At 37.8% G+C, this 19,691-nt stretch overlaps 2 protein-coding genes and 1 pseudogene across 5 annotated transcripts; 1 reads left to right on the top strand and 2 right to left on the bottom strand.

Annotated features, from left to right (window-relative positions):
* Positions 1-11,601: 11,601 nt before the first annotated feature.
* LOC142523454 (IAA-amino acid hydrolase ILR1-like 6) lies at positions 11,602-13,427 on the top strand. 4 transcript variants are annotated; one of them, XM_075627266.1, is made up of 4 exons: positions 11,602-11,833; positions 12,208-12,522; positions 12,626-12,754; positions 12,848-13,427. In XM_075627266.1, exons 1-4 carry the CDS (start codon positions 11,714-11,716, stop codon positions 13,223-13,225), a joined length of 942 nt encoding a protein of 313 aa, XP_075483381.1. In that variant the 5' UTR covers positions 11,602-11,713; the 3' UTR covers positions 13,226-13,427. The 4 variants fall into 4 exon arrangements, with proteins under 4 accessions (XP_075483381.1, XP_075483383.1, XP_075483380.1 ...); XM_075627268.1 differs by having other exon boundaries at positions 12,877-13,008; XM_075627265.1 differs by having other exon boundaries at positions 12,626-13,427.
* Positions 13,428-13,433: 6 nt separating this feature from the next.
* On the bottom strand, positions 13,434-15,710 carry LOC142521787 (SKP1-interacting partner 15-like; annotated as a pseudogene).
* A 2,528-nt stretch (positions 15,711-18,238) lies between these two features.
* LOC142521786 (uncharacterized) lies at positions 18,239-19,678 on the bottom strand. Its single transcript, XM_075624972.1, has 3 exons — positions 19,633-19,678; positions 19,287-19,543; positions 18,239-19,201 (listed from the first exon to the last, which is right to left on the bottom strand). Exons 1-3 carry the CDS (start codon positions 19,676-19,678, stop codon positions 18,239-18,241), a joined length of 1,266 nt encoding a protein of 421 aa, XP_075481087.1.
* Positions 19,679-19,691: the final 13 nt, after the last annotated feature.

The raw sequence follows: 19,691 nt of genomic DNA, 5'->3' as shown, positions 1-19,691 counted from the left end.
TCGAAAACAAAAGATTTACCACTTGGTGCCTAATAGATACTGATCGCTGACGAAAATCGATCGACGCTCCATTCGCTGATAACCAATCCATCCCAAGTATAATATCAAATTCGGGCATAGGAAGCACAATAAGATCTGCCCGAAACAACATCTCTGAATAAACGAAGCTCCAAATTCTTAACAATCTTAGATGTGAGCATCTGATCACCGGAAGGAATCGAAACTTTGAAACCCAAACCCATATCTTGAGGAGTAATATTCAGTCTTTTGATGAAGGTTTCTGATATGAAGGAATGTGTAGCTCCTGAATCTAGCAAAGCATAGGTAGCTACTCCTAGAATGATGATCCTCCCTGTGATGGAAAATGTCTTGTAAATCTTTTCATGTTGAAACTTAAGGATTTACTATCATTAATTCCCAAAGTTGAATGAAGATTTCGTGTTGAACTTAAACATTTCTTGGAGAAGTTTCGCTTTAGTCCCTCAATCTTTTAAGTTTGCATTATTGACCAATAATTTTCGAATTATTGCACTTAAGTCCCTTAAATTTTCGAAAATTGCATATTGGCCCCCTCCCCCAATAATTTCAAAACCCCCTTTTATGGTTTTCTTTAATTTTGGCCCTTAGAATTTTTATTCTGAATCATAACATCCTTCACATAAAAATAAGGCACAAAAATTCGAATCATTTTTCAATGGTTTCTAAAATCATCGCTTAAGTCCAACTAAGTAGAACAGGCAACCTAATTTATTCTAGGTTGAAACTTAATCACAATTCAATTCTAATAACCATTTAACATTTCATGCAGAAATAAGCAATATAAAAATGTTAAATGACTAGGTTACCCGTGATGAGTGTAGTGTCTGCCTCTTCCTCAGCTTCCTCGGCATTCATAACATAAGCTCGGGCCGTAGTAGCTGCTTTCCTCTTTGGGCAATCAATAGCTTTGTGACCGGACCTCCTTGCAGTAAGAACATTTATATGATCCCAACTCGCATTTGCCAGATGTAGACGGTTGCACTCCTTGCATGGTTGCCTCTCAGCAGGCTTGGTGCTCCCGATTCTGTGGCTTTGGTGGCGTTGGCTTCTTGACTTGACCTTGGGGCTTTTGAGGCCCTTGAGGTCTAGGAGGACCCGTATTTGGCTTCTTGTTGGGTTGATTGTTATTCTGATAGGTGCTGCCTCGTTGCGCTGAATCTCAAAGTCGATGTCCTTTAAGGACTGCTCATTCCTGAGATGCACAAGTAACTGCCATAGCATAATTCTCCCGCGGACTCATCATATAACTTTATCCGAGTGGTACGTAGGCCATCCTTGAAATGCCTAGAGTTTTCTTCCGCGTCCCCGGCAATAAGGGGTAACAAAGTGGGCCCAACCCCTATCAAACTTCTTCACCAAAATCAGCAACAGGTATGTTCTCCCCGACGGAGATTCATAAATTCCCTCTTTATATCCGGCTTCTGACGTCAGCAGTAAAGTATTTCTCATAGAATTTCGTCTGAACTGTGCCCAAGTGAGTGTAGCAGGTCAACACCAGGCTCGGCTCCTCCCACCATAAAGAAGCGCGTCCCTAAGCAGATAGTAGTGCACCTCACACGGTCGGCGTCTCCCATTTCAGATAGCGAAAATGTACCTCGAGTGATCGGATCCAACTCTCAGCGGCAAATGGATCGGTGGTGCCAGAAAATTCCTTCGGCCCTAGCCTCCGGAACTGCTCATAAATATCCTGCGGTGGCCTAGGTGGCTGCTGCTGCATCTGCTGTAACTGCTGCTGTAACTGCTGCTGCTGTAACTGCTGCTCGAAGAGGCGAGCCATGCCCTCTAATGCACGAGTAGCAGGATCCCCAGGTGGAGGAGGTTGGTGGTGGTGGTGCATTTCTTTTGACTATTCCCTCGGCGATTAACATTGTTCTCTGCCTGATTCTCGATAACGGGTACGCGTCTAGGAGGCATTTTATCTGAATGTTTTCCAAATTCTAACGTAACCAACATGCATTTAAATCTAAGTTATCTAATCATGTAACACATCCTGACTTAATTAGCATTTTATGCATGCAAGGCAATACTACTCAAAAAGCTATTAAACATGTATCATAAACATAATATCCATAACTTCATGCTGGTTAAATTATATAGAATCACATAAAGCAAGTAAATCTTACAACTTGAGGCTTGACGACTGATCTTCCCGGCGCTGATGGTGGCACAACCCCTTACAGGACCTTTGCTCTGATACCAACTGAAACGTCCTGCTCTTTTTATTGCTTTAAAAGTACTAGAAAATTTTATTTTATTTTTTTTAACCTCACTTAGCATCGGCCGAACCATAAAATATTTTTGACATCATTTTAAAAATAAACATCCAACTGCTATTTAAAAATCCAAAGGAAAATATTTTAAAGCATAAAATCGTCAAACATTTACCAAACCTAAAAAGCAATAATTTGAAAAGTAAGCACATACTAAACCTCTCAAAAATCTCTCAAAAGCATAAATAAATAATCTTAAAAATCTTTAACTTAAATCATAAAGCATAATGCGGAAAATGTAGCGCTGGTCCTCGGGTTGTGTGCGCCTTCAGTCCAGTCAAATCACCCATCAAGTCCTCCCTCAATACCACCTGCATCCATCACACCTAGTGAGTCTAAAGACTCAACACACCATAATCTTGATAACGAGTAATACGTAATACAGTCAACATATAACGGTGAAAAATATTTGTACTTAAAATATCGTTTTCATGAAGATGCATAAACATAAACATTTTCATAAAATACTTTTTCATGACATGCAATCATAAACCTTAACTTTTTCCTTTTTTACTCAACATGACATGACATAAAACATTTTGACTTGATCATAATCATTTTCCTTTTCATTTTCCTTTTCCTTCGTTGAATTCAGATCGTTAATTGTGACTTTCCTGATCATGCTTATGAAGGTCGATGGATCCATCTACATAAAAACACAGTACTGGGCGGCGGGGGACACCAGCAACACTCTCACCGGTCAACTGGGCCCTGGCCTATCATGATTCGAGTAGAAATACGATCGTCGGGGCTCCCTCTGGGGCCTTTTCCCCTCATGATATTCCCATTCTTCCTTTACCACAAAACCGTTACCACATATCCGTTACCACATATTCGCAATGATGGAAACACGATCGTCGGGCTCCCACTGGGACCATAACCCTCACGACGTCGCCAACATTAACGAATTAGTCACAATTATTTCACATCCTTCAACATTTTTCATTCACATCTCTTTAGAAAAAAAAATCATGAATATCATTACGTTTTTCATTTTTGAAACCAAACATGCAACATGTATTTAAATATCTTCTTAAATCATAAAAATCCCTTAGACATTTAAAAATTATCATTTAATCATGAAACAATTCATAAACATTTAAAATAATCATATTATCATAAAAATAGCATTTAGGGCACTGCCATGACGTTTACTAATTTTCTAGGTGCAAAAAGACTTTTTTACCCCTAGACGTAAATTTTACCTTTTCGACTTTTTCCTTGATTTCATGACTCTAACATGTCCCAAATAATTATTTAAGCTTACGTGAATTTTTCATAATTTTATTTGTCTTAAATGTTAGACTTTTTCAATTATATTTTCTTAATTATTTTGACGGTGTTTTAATCCCGAAAAATCCCAAACTTTAATATAAAATTCCTAAATTCTAAATTTAGTCTTTTTATACTATTTTAGCCCTTATGGACCCTGACTCGACCTCCGTGAGCTGTTTTCCAATTTTTTCTTCTTTTAAATACCCTATTGACACCTAAACTTCGACCCCGAGCCAACTTTCGATTTTCACGAGTTACCCCCGAACCATGTCGAGCCAAAAGGTGCCCAACATGTTAAATTAACCCACAGGACTCTAAATTTACCAAGAAACCACCCCAAAACCTAAAAACAAAGCCCTCCCATGAGACCCATAGCTGGCCGAGAGTCCTTAACATACTAGGACTCTAGTTTCATGCACCTAAGGCCCTAGCCGTCTACCCAGCACCCGAGCCAACCCCTAGTGCTTCTTCCTAGGACCCTAATGAGTCACCCTAGCCCAGCCCACGAGCCCTGGACCGAGCCCCTATCCTATACTGATCGCACGAAGTCTGCACCTCAAGGTGCAGCTTCTCGGGTGGGAGTCCTTGCTTGCAAGGTCTCCTCCCTGCCCTTCCAGACCGACTCCTAGCATGGCTAGGACTCTCCCCTTGACACCATAAGACCCTAGGCTAGCCATGAGCCCCAGCCCAGGCCAGCCCTCCCATTAACACAAGAACACCGAACCCCTCAAGCTTCTTGACAGCAAAAACCGATTTTCTGTGTACAGCTTGTGTGTGCAGCAATTAACGTGGGACTAGGACCTTCTAAATTCATGTAAAAACATCTCTTGATCATGTCATAACATCATGGCAGCCCCCTACATGCATTAAACAATTTGTGGGATTCAATGTCATGAGTTCAACATACAATAGTGCATAAATCCGAAAATTTCATAAACTTTCTATATAATTTTCATGCATCCAATATTTAAAGAGTTATATGATATGATGGATGAGAAAAGGAGATTAAGATGTGCCTTTGCGTAGTGTACGCTCGAATATACGTTGAGGACGAAGAACGGGACGCGACGATGGCTTGATCTTGCTCTCCTTTTCGAAATCCTCTCCAAATTGAGTGAAGTGCCGTGAGGTTGTGTGTGTGTGTGTGGTGGAGAGTTTCAGATTATTGAGAGTTGGTGGCCGATTATGATCATGAAGTAGAATAGGGTTTTGATTTAATTAACACTTTAAATACTAATTCATTAACTAAGTAGGCTTTAGGCCTATTAAGCCACAAAATTCAAGCCCATTAGCTTTAATTAGGATTATTAAAATTTTAACCAAAGTTTTGATTAATTAAACATGTGAATTTATTAGCCGGGTTGCCAAAAAGCTCGTATTTTAGTTGAAAAACTAAAACCGATAAAATTTACGCCCCGACGTATAAAATCACCTCAAAACCCTTAATTTCACAAAAATACTAAAAAGCATCGACCATCTTTTAAATAATTAAAAATAATTATTTAATAAAAAATATTTTACGTTTTCTTCAGCCCTCGGTCCCCGTTCCTCGATCGTCACTTGAATATTCCTAAAAATACATTTTTTTATGCATGATGACAAATAAATCTCATTTAGCATATAAACAAGTACGTCACATAATTAATTAGCAGCTAAAATCAATTAATTACTCAATTTTTCATAATTTCCTAGATTCGCATGCAGTTGGATTACGTCGTCTTAATTTTGGACCTTACAAAAGGAGTTGGGTGATCGTTGCTGGAAGGAAGAACGAGGAAGGAAAACTGAAGAATGAAAGAGAAAAAAATTCAAAACTTATTTGGCTTATAAAGAGGAATCGGCCGTTGTTCCTTCAATTCTTACGTGAATTTGTGTGTGTGTTTCGGGGTGTATGTGTAGGTCTTAAGGTTTTCTTTATTTTAAAAAACAAACAACACCTAATTTTACTTAATTAATAGACTTAATTAACCCTAATTTTTAATTAATAAATTAGCCCATTAAGATAAATAAAATTAATATGCCTCAATTTAAAAGATTTAAAACACCTATTTCCAAATAAAACTCGCTTATAAATTACATAAAATTCCTTGCCCCACAAATTAATTTAAATTTGACCTTAAAAAAACTAAAATTCTTAAAATATTTAAATTAAATATTTTCTTAACTATAAATAAAAATTTAACTTTTAAATCTTTAACATCTTAATCGTCTCCGATCCTTCGTCCCCGGCCAACCCTCGATATTCGCCTGAAAAAATCTTTAAATTATGAAATCAAGCAAAATTGCACAATTAATCATTTAGTCAATCAAAATATATCATTCAAGAATCCATAATCATTTAATTAAATTAATTTAGCAATTTAATAATTTTCATTCATGCGGTTTACATAACTGAATTTTTGGATTTTACAACTTCAGTGGTCAAAAGCGCAACTATTTTTGCAACTTAGATATTCAGCTTACTTCGTACCACCTCGTGTGAACACCATGTCGGCATCAAAAAAACCTTGTAAGCTCAAATTTGACATTCCGAAGCATAAAGATAAACTAGCAGTACCTTTCAAGTACATGAGAATCCATTTAACTGCTTCCTAGTGTTTTTTCCCGGATTGCTCGTAAACCTGCTCACAACTCTCACTGCATGTGCTATGTCTGGTCTTGTGCACATCATTGCATGCATGAGGCTTCCGACAACAGAAGCATAAGAAATCTTGTTAATATAAGCTTGGTCTTGCTCTGTCGATAGTTATTGTGCTTTGGTTAGTTTAAAATGACTAGACAAAGGAGTACTCACATGTTTAGCTTTATCCATGTTAAATCTGCTAATCACATTTTTCATGTACTCTCCTTGAGATTACTTCAAGATTCCATTCATCCGGTCTCTTAAGATCCTCATTCCAAGGATTTTCTTTGCAGCCCTCAAATATTTCATAGCAAATTCTTTTGATAACTCTTTCTTGAGTTTATCAATCTCCTTTAGATAAGCTCATGCTATAAACATATCATCTACATATAGCAATAGAATGATAAAAGAACCATCAAACTTTTTCACATCAAACTTCAGCGCCTCGAATCTCCTCATCGATATGCTCACCTGTATCATTCACATCTAGTGAGTCTAAAGACTCAACACATCATAAAAGTTATACAAGTACATATACATAACATGCAATAGTGAAAAGTACTGTAATCAACATACATTTCATGATCTTAAAAACGTTAACTTAAGCATATTGTAACAAAGCATAACTTGTCAAAACATATCTCAACATATCATCATATACATGTTTATTTTCTTTAATTGAATTCAGTTCATTAGTTGTGACTTTCGTATCAGCTCTATCGTATCATCTCTATTCGATGGATCCATCTACGTATAACTATGATACCCGGCGGCGGGGACATCAGCGATAGCATTACCCATCCACTGAGCCATGGCCTTATATGTCATCTATTCGTATTAGTAACAATCAACTCACATCCTTCAAAACATGTCATCATATTCATCACTTATAAAAATCATACATATACATAAATTTTCCTTAAAATCAAGCATGCAGCGTATTTTTCATATTTACATAAAAAGTCGGGCTCATGATAACATATACATTAAAAACGTGTAGTTTTGTGATCGGGGCACTTCCAGAACTGCTAACTCGACTCGAGTGCAAAATGACTATTTTGCCCGTAGAAACCCTAATTGACTATTTTACCCTTGGACCTCAAAATTTCGACCCGAAGTCAACCAAGCACCTTAAAGCACCTCAAAACATAATTATAATCGTTCCTTAGACATAAACTCGAGCTCATGCAAGAACTTCTATAATTCGTTTTAAAACTTGGACCAGAGTCCCGGTTTTAATCCGAATTAATCCGAAACTCAACCGAAACTTTCCAAACTTAAACTATGTCTTAACCATACCCTACCAGTCCCTAAAACACCTAGATCAGACCACATAAGACCCCCGAACAGCCCCTGGAAGTTACTGGATTTTCTACACTTTGCTTTCCTACAAACCCTAACGCGTCAAGCCTCCTATATTCCGATCCTATGGCTAACCGACTCGAACCAGCCTTGAGCCAATGCCAATTAGGACTAAGATCATGCCAAGGACACCTTACTGAATCAACCCTAGCCACGCATACTTCCCAAGCAAGCCGTTCCATGCTATTAACTCGTGACAAGCCCAACCTCAACTCTACTCGGCACAAGCGCAACGACTGACGCCTACAACAAGACCAGCCGCTGTTGAGCCCTTCTAGGCCACGTCTCAACCCCCTTAGGGACTGAATTGTGGCATGGATAGGCTCTCCTACAGCCGGTTCTCAACCCCAAGCCCAAACTAGCCGCAAACCTAACAAACATAGCCTATGTTCGATCGGACCCCACCATGGTTCATCCAACTCTCGACTCCAGCACTCACATACCTTAACCCTCGACGTGTTCACCCCCTAGCAACACAAACCGGCAGTCCCTTATATGACAACAAGAAAAACGTGAGTTACCAGCCAAAAATGTGCATATTTCATGTTAACCCTTAAAAAAACGCTACCACACTTGATTAAATAATTTCTCATGCAAACACACACACATCAGCAATAAGTAACGTGAATGATGAGCAAAACAAGATTTATGGTGTGCCTTTGCATTTCAAAGCTCGAAACCGTGTATTACTACGCGTAAGAGGAGCACCGGAAAGACGAGAATGAATTTCTTTGCAAAAACCAAGGGAGAACTCGAGTGGCTGCAGAAGATTATTTTGAAAATGATGCTGCTGCTGAAGGGGAGGGGTAGCCGAATGCTTGAAGTAGGGTTAGGGTTTGATAAGGTAGAGTTTAAGTAGAAACAATTATGCACTAATGGGCTTTAATGAAAATTAAAGGGATAAAAAGGGTTTTGAACCCATTAAGCAATAAAATAAATTCTTCCAGCCCAAAAACACTCTCGAAAAATATTTCGTTTTGGTACATCTTTGAAAATATTGTCCGAACGCTCAAAAAGTCCGTCGACTCGTTAAAATTTACGTACCGATTTTAAATACAGTCCGACGAGTAAAAATATCCAACCAAGGCCCATTTTCGAATCTCTCATTTAATTACACCACATATTAAAGAATTCTAAGTAATTATTTAATAAAAACATTTTTCCTGATTATCTTCGGTCTCAATTCCTCGTTCGAGTGAAAAAAGAAACTTAAAGCCCTAATGCATGAAACTTTAAATAAAACATGAAATGACATACATGTTCGAATTTCCAAGATCTTACACTGGAGTTTGTGGGTCATCTCATCTAGTGCAGCTGCTTCTTCATTTTTCTAGTTACTGCTTTTCGATTCAATCATAGAAATATTTGTCAATGACACTTTTTCAGTCTTCTTGTTTAGGACATCCATCTCCATCTCAAATGCTTAACTTGTCCTTGTATAATACTTTCTCATTGAAGATTGCATATATGTTCCGAATGATCTTCAGATTTTGGTCATCCCAAAAACAATAACCAAACTCATTATTTCTATAATCAATAAAGAAACACTTTTTGATTTCGGATCAAGCTTTGTTCTGATAGTTGAGTCAATATGAATATAGGATAAATACTCAAACACTTTCAGGATAGAATCCACTGCTACAGTGCCATAGGCTTGACTTAGTTTTAGAATCCACGGCTGCTAAAGTATCTCTGCAACTAGAAGTCGTATAAAGAGTCTCAGTTTTCTTCATCGAGCAACAATCATGGCTCCTTTGTTCACTTTCCATAAACTATCACCAAAAGTCACATTATGGCCTCTGTCATCGAGCTGTCACACTGAGATCAGATTATGTGTCAATTTCGATACATGCCTAACTTTGTTAATTATTCAAACAGATACATTTGAAATCTTCATCCGGACGTCACCCATACCAATTATTTTCAAAGATTTTCCATCAGCCAGGAAAACGTTTCAGTAATTGAAAGTGATTTAATTATTGTACATCACGATTATCAGTGGAATAAAACGAATATCTTGAGTACATAAACCAAGAATCAATCGGGCTTTCCATGGATAGTAATAAAGCATCATGTACCTCCTCAGTAATAACATTTCCATTAATCTTTGTTGATTTGCAGTTCTTTTTCAAGTGAGCAAATTCGACACAACTCCAACACTTCAAATGCTTTCCAAAGTTACTTTTGTCTTTTCCATTTTTTGGCTTGGACCTATCGCGCCATCAATTAGAAATCTTTTTCACTCCTATAACTTTCTCTGTTCTCGAGATTTAAAGCAGATCTCGATGATGTTCCTTCACCCGAATCCATCCATTGAACTTCTTCAGCAAAAATTTGATATCTGACATTATTGAATTGTATCTTTCTTTTTCCAATAGAAATGCTAAATGCTGCTCGCATTGGTTCCCAAACATTTGATAAAAAGCCAAAAAAATAAGTGCACGAATCTCATCATCAAAATTAATTTCAACCAATGTTAGCTAAGAAATAATCATAATGAACTTATTGATGTGTTTAACTACCGAAGCACATTCTCCCATTTTCAATTTGAATAACTTTTACATCCACTTTTTTTTTGTTGGTGGCTTTTCGTTCATGTCCGATAAAATGGACATCATCCCTTATGAAGTTTGTGACTCCGCCACATTATGTGTCACATTCTTCATTAGGGTCAATCGTATTACACCTAATGGCTGTCTGTTAAGGAGCTCCTAGTCATCATCCTCCATCTTTTTCGATTTTTTTCCTATAGAGGTTGATGCAACTTCTTGCTATACAAATAATATATAACCTGTAACCGCTAGAACGAAAATCTATTATGTTAAACTTGTTGATTCTCAGTCCCAATCCATCATCTCCGACATCGCTTCTCTAACCTTAGCAAAAAATCGAAAACATATTTTTTGATGTGGAAGAAAAAGCTGTAAACACAGAGCATACTCAAAATTATAAGAAATTTTACAACAAAGCTCTGATACCAGTTGTTGGATAATAAGCCAAAAAGATGACGATCACGATGATAATAATACTACCAAAAATGCGGAATAATCAACAAGAGTACAAAGATTTACATGGTTCACCCAATATAAGCTACGTCTATGAAAATACTACAAAAAACACTTAATATCTCATAATCTCAACCCGTGTATGACCGAGAAATAATTTCTCAAACTCACTCAAAAATAACATTCAATTTTTCTTCTCGCTTGAGTTGCTCTCTTGAGCTTGGAATGCTTAGAAAACTTAGATAAAATATCTAGCAAATGAGTAAATGAGTTGTATATATAGCAAGCTCTTCAAATGTGAAAGCCAAACATAAATTTAAACTTTGATATCCATCATTTGGAAGGCAGCGCGGACGTTCTCATTAGACGACATATGTGAACATAGGCACAATTTTATTGCTTACAATTCTGATTAAAAAAACACATATCCAAATCTTAACAGAACAAACTGGGTAAGAGTTACTTCACACGGGAAAAGAATCTGAGTAATAAAGTTTAACCATCAAATTGTTGAGCTTACTCTCCATCTATATGGTCAAATCTGCTGATCTTAAATGCCAGGGGTATCTTGTAGGGACTAAGAAATTAAAGGAGGAAACATGTCTTTTTAGTTTGCAAAAGGCCTCCATGGCATGAAGTATTCCGGGCACATGGTCCAGGAAGGAGCCAAACCACGCTCACATAATGATACCATATAATCAACGCACCCGCGGATTTTTTGTGATATCAGGCAGGGCGTTAGATTGTGACATAGGTGTGAATCGAACTCGAGTTCAAATCATTTTACCCAATAATGGGAGATATCAAATATTTTATGAATAAAATATAATTATGTATTAGATAAATATATGTCTGAATCTTTTGAGTATTTATTGTCGAAATCAAACTAGAATTTGAGCTAAAATTTTGAACTACCCGATCATATTCGGGATGTAGTGTATAGTTGGTTTGCACACAGCCAACAGCCGGGAGGACCACCAACTTCAGATGCAAACCTTAACACAAGATTTTTTTTTTCGAGTCTCGCTCGGGATGTCATTCTAGTTTCTATTACGAGAAAGTAGGTAAAATAATGTTCCTAATCTGCTATGAGATGAAAAAAGTATCGACAAGCCCTTCCAAAAGTTTGATTTGGCTGCATGCTCGATAATAGGTGGAAAAGAAAACAGCTGGCTTTCTTGAAAGATTCCTTGCTGAAACTTCCATCACTGTCATATCCAAAATTTGGGTGGATTACGGAAATTGAGACTCAAGTTAAGGTACATAGACCACTGATATGGAGATCGGAATGCCTCTTTTGGCCTGCGTTCTTGTCCAGTTGGTGTAGTGTAAATAACCGGTCCCTAGATATAAGGATTGTTCATAATCTCAGGCCCGTTTACATCTTTGGTGCTGGTAAGAACTTTAGCTGCCGATAGACATAGATCCAGTCGACCTATTGGTGCGTACCGAGTCATTGTATGGTCTTGATAATTGGTGCATTTATAATGAAACGTTAAGAGATATACATGTTTTACTGGAACTTGATAATGCCAATGCTTAAATGAGGCAAAAGCAGATTCACATACCTGGAGAAGTAAAATTTCTTGGTTCGTTCTTCTCATTATCAAAACTAAATTGATTCAACTTGCAGGGGACTGTAGTGTTGCTGTTTCAGCCGGCAGAGGAAGCTGGGAATGGAGCAAAAAGAATGATTCAAGAGGATGCTCTTAAAGATGTTGAGGTCGTATTTGCAGCGCACGTATCACATCTGCTCCCGACCTCTGTCATTGGGGCAAGACCTGGCCCTTTTCTGGCAGGTTGTTGCTTCTTCAAGGCAGTTGTTACCAGCGAAAAGTGCACTTCCGGGAGCTTCCATGACTCAGTCAACCCTGTCTTAGCTGCCTCAGCAGCAGTGATCAGCCTACAGGGCATTGTGTCCCAAGAGATGAATCCGTTGGACTCACACGTAGGCACATACTCAAACAGTTTCACATTACATCGAATCAGCTTCCATTTTCGAGAAACGTCATTTAAAATTATTTGTCAAGTATTTTTATTTCCCATCTTAGGTGATCTCTGTAACTTTCTTCAAAGGAGGCGATGATCTTGATCCGATGCCAAACCGGGTTGAATTTGGTGGCACTTTGAGGGCTTTTTCTAATAAAAGCTTCGACCAACTTCTTACAAGAATAGAAGAGGTAAGACATTTCATTACTAGTTATGTCTACCTCTGTTATCCCTTGACTAAGCAAACAGGATCGATCATTAAATACCTTGAACATTTTAAACAGATTATCGTAGCTCAAGCTTTGGTTTTCAGATGCTCGGCAACAGTTGACTTCTTCAAGAACTCAGATTCGATTTACCCACCTATGGTAAACGACGAGAAAATGTACACACACTTGAAGAAAGTTGTCGACGATCTAGTAGGACCCACAAATTTCCAACTTGTCGAGCAGATAATGGGGGCAGAGGACTTCTCATTCTTCTCGGAAGTGATTCCTGCAGTCTTCTTCTTCATCGGAATCAAGAAAGAATCTCTAGGATCAGTACACTCTGCCCACTCGCCTCATTTTTCTATAGATGAAGACGCGCTTCCTGTAGGTGCGGCAACTTATGCTGCCATTGCTGAGAGATATCTACTCGTGCGAGTAGTCTCACCATTATAACTAAGGAATTCACAGAACTGAAAAGGGATGCAAGTAAATAAATCTTCCTTTTGTAGTAGAAGTATTCCACACACAGAAGAATGAACATTAGTTCATCTATGTTTTAGGAGAGAAAATGAGAATATTCTTTCCTCCTCTTCTTGTATATACATGCTATCAAAGAGAAATCCACAACAATCGAATGTGATGCTCAAATTGCTATCCGAAGACTCAGATTTGTAATATTACTACTTTGAAATTGTTTTTAATACAACTAATTTGAAGTTCAACAGGCATTATAATGGAACTTAAATTCAAGATGAATGTATCTCCTCTCCACACCTGCGTTGCAGAGCAAAATAAGTGAGAATAATATTTGCACCTACCCTGCGAAGACAAATCAGACTCCATCATCACTTTCTCCTCGTCAATCATTTCAACAACACCTCCAGCCTTAATCATGGAGTGTTTACCAGAAACCTATGTAAAATAGAACAAAAATGTTAATTCAATCAATCAAATGTTAAAAATTGGTGTTCCGAGTATTTTCCCTCCACCAAGTTAAGAGGCTCAAGTTTAAAGTTTCTTTTTCCATTTCAAATCAGAATATAAACAGTGTCTCGTATTTATGCACAAGATTCTAAGATCATGTATGGTGGAGAAGGATGCTAGGTAGAAAATTGGTGCCCAATAGTCTCCTACTGCGTTTTTCTCTCAACTAATTACATAATAAAGATAGCAAATGCGTGTAAGATTTATTACAACAGAGAAGCTCCACGTGGCATGATTTAAAATGTATCATTTTGGATTTGTCATTTGTAGGATCACTCATGTACCTCATTACCAAGCTAGCTGGCAGTCACAATTTAACAAAAATGTTTATGACCATTCAACAGTCCAAACTCCAAATGCTATTTCTAATATGTGTTACATATATTACTGCACATGACAGTGTGGCCAATTGTTCCTTCTCAACAATGTCCATTCCAACAACTGTACCAACTTGAAACTCATATAAACCGACACACCGACATTTAACTTTGTAACAATCACAGCAGCCTCAAACACATTCATCACTCAATCCCATCTTAACAGGCCTGTATTTCCTTTGTCACAGGTTCTTAGTACCAGCACCCGCCGCACATTTTGGTTGGACGAGGGCCAACACAAAAGGCATCCCAATGCACCTGGTAGTGATGCTTTACTATCCCTGCAATTCCATGAATTTAGCATCGTCGAAGCCATAACCACAATCCTGTAAGGCTGTAATGATCTGAAAGTACCTGAACAATGTGTAAAAGAAATGGGGTCCAAAACCATTGTTTAATTCAAGAAAATAGTTCCAGTAAACTGTTGGGACTTTAATATAAAGGTGAATGCTTGAAGCTTGGAGAAGGAATAACTTATTAGTTATTCAAGGAAATGAAGATATCGTACCATCACATATGAATAGCTAAGGTAAAGAAATTTATCACAAATCTAATCTAACTCCCCAAACATGTGAAATCAAGAAAATTCTGACTCAATGATCGGAGACTTAACTAAGATGACCAAAACAAAAATCATATTTTTTCGACCAGTCAAGACAATCAAGCGAAAAGTATCCACAGCATTGATTTTCAGACAAAAACAATAACATTAATTACAAATAACTTGCACCCCTCGCTCCATCACGGCACAGCTTCGAGCCTCGCAACGAACACGAATCCTCGGCAAAGCCCGTCTCCATCGAAGGGAACGCCTTTCGCCCACCTCCACTCCGCCTTTCTATCCGCATTATGTTTCCACAGAGTCAATCTCCAAACCCTTTTCGCTAAACTTACTACTCTTCAAGAAACACCGGTACATCTCCACCTGCATTCGGCTCGCCTCCTCCCACTCGAGGCCCTCCAAGTCCAACCTCGATATCAAGATGGCCGAGCATCTGCAGCACGTTGGAGCTCTTCAATCCCCCAACCACGTACAGTTTCCTCTCATTCCCAGCATTCACCATCCGGGGGCGTCTCAAAATGTCGAAAATATCCCCCCATTCGCGCTTTTCCAACCGGTCTTCGCTGCTTCGACGGCAGACTAGAGGAAAACTTGAGCCAGTTATTCAACACACTGGAGCTGAAATTGTTACACTTCAGACTCCGATTCTCTGAATAATGCAGAACCGCAAGCTCTGTGAGGACTAGGACAACACTAAGCGAGCTGGCTAGCACAGATCCATGGCGGGACCAAGCGGATCCGAGCTGAGGAAGGATCTTGTACTGACTAGTCAAAGGGTTGCAGACCACAAGGGCTTTCTGCGAACTCTACGCGAGGGTGGCACAGGGTTCCTGCGACTTGGGTTGCGAACACCAGAGGTAGAGGAGCCCACGGGAGGAGGTAATGGGGTGGAACGAGGAGAACCTGAGCCACTGCTTTGACGAAGGGTTGGGTCGACAGCAAGATTTAAATCAAGCCCAAAAAATTTAAATTAACAAATAAAAGCAAAGATGGAAGCGTGCGAGTACGAGGACATCGTGTGAAGATCGTGACTGGAGAAATCGTTCAGAATTTAGAAGAAAAATGAAAGACACACAACTCAAACACGTCAAACTCAAAAAATGAAACAACATCAACTTTACAAATTTTAGTCCGTATTTTCAAGTTTTTTCATCTTTTTATTCTCATAAAACTGTGCAAACAAAATACAATGAAATCTGAGGGGGATAATACCCATTTTCTTCCTTTTCGTTAACCGTTTTTCCCATTTCAGTCCTTCATGATTTTTGACTGCTAAAATAATCCTTCATGTTTTCAAAATATTCCCGAATTGATCCCTACCGTTATCCTGACGTTAAGATTAACGTTGACTCATATCACGTACCACTCACATGATCATTTGTTTATGAAGGCAGTCAGTCGAGTATTTCTTTTCAAAATTACTCCCCCACCTGTACAAGAACCCTAATCCCCAAATCAAACGATGGAAGGAAAGGGAATGTCGAACTCGAAGAAAATGTAGCAATTCCAGATTCATTGATTCCATTACAACATCTGCCATGGTAAAGGCTTTTAATTATTTTCCATGATTTTGTTGTAGCTTCTCGATTATTATGTTCGTAGCATTCGTATTTTGTGAACTTTTATGTAATTTTGAAATGGAATATGTATGTATATACTGTATCTCAACATTTTCGAATTTAAATTTTGAAGGTGGTTTATCAATATTTTGGTAAATTGTTAGGATAATGATGAGGACCAACTCGAAGGTGGTTTATCAAATATTTTAGGATATTTGTTAGGATATTTTTCTAATTTCGAAGGTGGTTTATCAAAATTTTTGAACAGAGTAGTAGCATTATTATTTTATTACAAATTTAGTTTGTATTGTGTAACTTTCTCTGTGATTTTCTTACGTGATTTTCATGTTTACTTTATGATTTTTTTTTTTTTGCATTTGAAATTTCTTATTTAATGTAGAGGAAAACATATGTTGTATTTGTTGGACGAAAACCCGGTGTTTACGAGAATTGGGAGGAGGCTCAACTTCAAGTGAATAAATACAGTGGAGCTTCTCACAAATCCTATTGGAGTAGAGAAGAGGCAATGAAATCTTTTGATGAGTACATGAAAAAACAATCTGGTGGAGCTGCTACTTTTAACTCTTACGAGGCAAAATGTTCAAGTTCAACATGTGATGCAAGTTCGAGCGGAAAACCGAAAGAGTATGAAAGAATAGCCCACTTAGTGGAGGCTCAAATGGAATCAGAACGTGAGAATCGAAAAAATGCATTGAAAATGGAAGAGTTGTCTAAAGAGCTCAAAGAAATACTACAGTCTCTACACCTTGGTGAAGATAAATAGAGTTGTTGTTGCTTCTGTTGGTGGCGCAGCTAGTGAGGCACAGCTAGTGATGCATGTGTTTGTATCATTTTCGATTATCCTGCTCTTGTGTAAACACTGAAGCTTCTTTTATGTATTATGGGATTTGAATTAACAATGCAACAATCTGTCTTCAACAATGACTTGAGTAAGATGTATAATATTCATCTTGTGTTTGCAAGTGTGATTGTTAATTATTTGTGTCCAAATTTTAGATGTATGAGTACCAGCACTATTACGAATAGCAGTGTCAATTCAAATGCAAGCACAACCAGCACCATTAAAATGCTGGATCAGCACAACCAGCACCATTAAGAGATTTACCAATTCAAATACCAGCACCATTAAAATGAAGAGATTTTCAAAACTACAACATTTACTTCCACAACCATTAAAATCCAACAAAAAATAAATAACGTATCCACAACCACTACTTCCATAAAATGTAGAATCCAACAAAACAAGATAACATGTCATCAACCACTTGTTCCAAAACCATCCTAGATTTTGATGATGATCCAGTACTTTCAAGATTTTGATGATGATCCAGTACCCTTTTCCTTTGCGGCATCTTTCATTGAACGAGATCCATTTGATTCTGTCGGTGTTTTTTTCTTTGATCATCCAATGAAGCTCTCAAACTAGACACAGTTACGAAGTTTCTTCCGCCTTTCACAATAACATGTGTTTGTTTGTTGAGTACTTTATCGACCTGAAAAAAAGATAAATAAACTCAAACATATCCAACTCACGAAAATAAATGTAAAAGGTTTATTTGCACTTATATTAACTGATGAGATTCTGTTAGAGCTGCCAGTAATTGTTACTCCACTTGCTCGTTGTCGTACTACCTGAAAATAAACATTTAAATCCAAAAACTTTTACATAAATTATTGTCACTTAAAATAAACATAAATACACAACAAGTAGTTTATAACTGTAATTTTTTCCTTTTTTTGAATGCTGCTTCAGCACGTTCAACAGTTTTATTGGAAATGAATCTTTCGCTTTCATCTGACGTTGTGTTGCCTTGTCCAGTCGCAACAAACTCGGCTTCATTGCATGTTTGTGGTGCAGATTCAATGTGACCTATTAAATGCTCAATATTATTTAGATAAAAATTAAAATACGAAACTTCAATATCATAAAAGTAACTCCAGAACATCACCTATATCCATTTCATTATAATTTTGGAATCGTGCTGAAGTATGCCTTGGACCAGTGTTGTTCAGGTTTTTTACTCAACCAGATATAGGCATCATGATTGATCTTCTTCAAGTCTTCCATCCGCCTTTTGAACTCTTCAACTCTTGTTGCCCTAGCCGCAGCCCAAAGAGCATTTTTAATCCCCACACCTATGAAACCATCGTGTTTCATGTTGGTGTATAGATGCCTAACACAAAATCTATTTTCGGCATTTGGAAACAAATTCTCAAAGGCAGGAATCAAGACTTTTTTCTTATCAGACATGAAGGTCCAACCATCTTCATTCTCAAAGCCAATATCGTTATTCAACAACTGCAGAAACCACATCCAACTATCCTTTGTCTCTCCTTCCACCAATGCATAAGCAATAGGAAAAATGTTGTTATTTGGATCTAGGCCAACTGCTGTCAACAACTGCCCACCAATATTGGTTTTCAAAAAACATCCATCCACTCCAACCACAGGTCTACAAGACTCCTTAAAACCTTGTTTACAGGCCGAGAAGCACACATACAGCCTCTGAAATCTTGGCGCTTCATCTCCATCAGTCAGTTTCAGAATCACAGATGCACCTTCATCGGACCTTCTCAGTTCAGCACAGTAATTTCTTATTTGGCTAAATTGTTCCGCTATGCTGCCATCAACTAGCTTTAATGCTTTTTTCCAACCCAAATAAGCTTGTTTATATGTGAGGGATACATTCAAAGTAGATTTAACCTCTTCTCGGAACTCTCTGGTACCTAACTTAGGATTTGATTTCAATTTACTCACAAAAGTTTCACCTAACCAGCTTGACTTGATGTTTTTGTTCTTAACATTCCAATAGCAGTTTTTGTGCTCATGTTTAAATGTCTTTATCTGCCAGCAACTGTCCTTATTCACTGGTGACACATGAATAACCCATTCACATCCTTCATTTTTGCACACACCTCGATGCATCTATCTCATTTATTGAAACAAATTCATCATGTTCAATATAAATTTCCACTTCAAAGTTTTTGGGGACGTGGTTCCTAATTTGAACCACATCAGCATCACTTTCCAAATATCTACCATTGTTCAAAGATTTACCGATTTTGTGCCAAAATCTGAACTTATCTTTCTCCACGCATCCTACTTGCTCAGCATAATCCCAGAGTTCAATCAAGTCTATCTTATCCATAACCACAAAATCAAAGTATTCAGTACTCCCATCTTTGTACGTTTTCCTCTTGCGATTGCTGTCCTTTGAACCATTGTAGTACAATTTAATTGTAACAAGAGTGGGTTCTCGCATCCAGCCTAAAATGCATAAGAGTAACATAAGTAAATGTGATAAATCTCAAAACATTTTTCCTCAAATTCAGCACATTAAATAAGAGAAACATTACCATAATTCGGGGTGAATTCAAGAGACATTATACTTCTTTTAGCCATTACCGACTTCCAC

This window comes from Primulina tabacum, chromosome 13 (assembly GCF_025594145.1).
Source record: "Primulina tabacum isolate GXHZ01 chromosome 13, ASM2559414v2, whole genome shotgun sequence".
Taxonomy (NCBI): domain Eukaryota; kingdom Viridiplantae; phylum Streptophyta; class Magnoliopsida; order Lamiales; family Gesneriaceae; genus Primulina; species Primulina tabacum.
Note: the sequence above shows the minus strand (reverse complement) of the source record. Positions and strands in the feature narration are given on the sequence as shown.

What these genes read in the sequence shown, in the direction of transcription:
- LOC142523454 (XM_075627265.1), top strand. Translation starts at nt 11,714, where the DNA reads ATGCTCGATAATAGGTGGAAAAGAAAACAGCTGGCTTTCTTGAAAGAT. An exon ending in AAATTGAGACTCAAGTTAAG is followed by an intron (nt 11,834 to 12,207) that starts GTACATAGACCA and finishes TTCAACTTGCAG; the next exon opens with GGGACTGTAGTGTTGCTGTT. An exon ending in TGAATCCGTTGGACTCACAC is followed by an intron (nt 12,523 to 12,625) that starts GTAGGCACATAC and finishes TTCCCATCTTAG; the next exon opens with GTGATCTCTGTAACTTTCTT.
- LOC142521786 (XM_075624972.1), bottom strand. Translation starts at nt 19,678, where the DNA reads ATGGCTAAAAGAAGTATAATGTCTCTTGAATTCACCCCGAATTATG. An exon ending in TGAATTCACCCCGAATTATG is followed by an intron (nt 19,544 to 19,632) that starts GTAATGTTTCTC and finishes TATGCATTTTAG; the next exon opens with GCTGGATGCGAGAACCCACT. An exon ending in TGGAAAGTGATGCTGATGTG is followed by an intron (nt 19,202 to 19,286) that starts GTTCAAATTAGG and finishes TAAATGAGATAG; the next exon opens with ATGCATCGAGGTGTGTGCAA.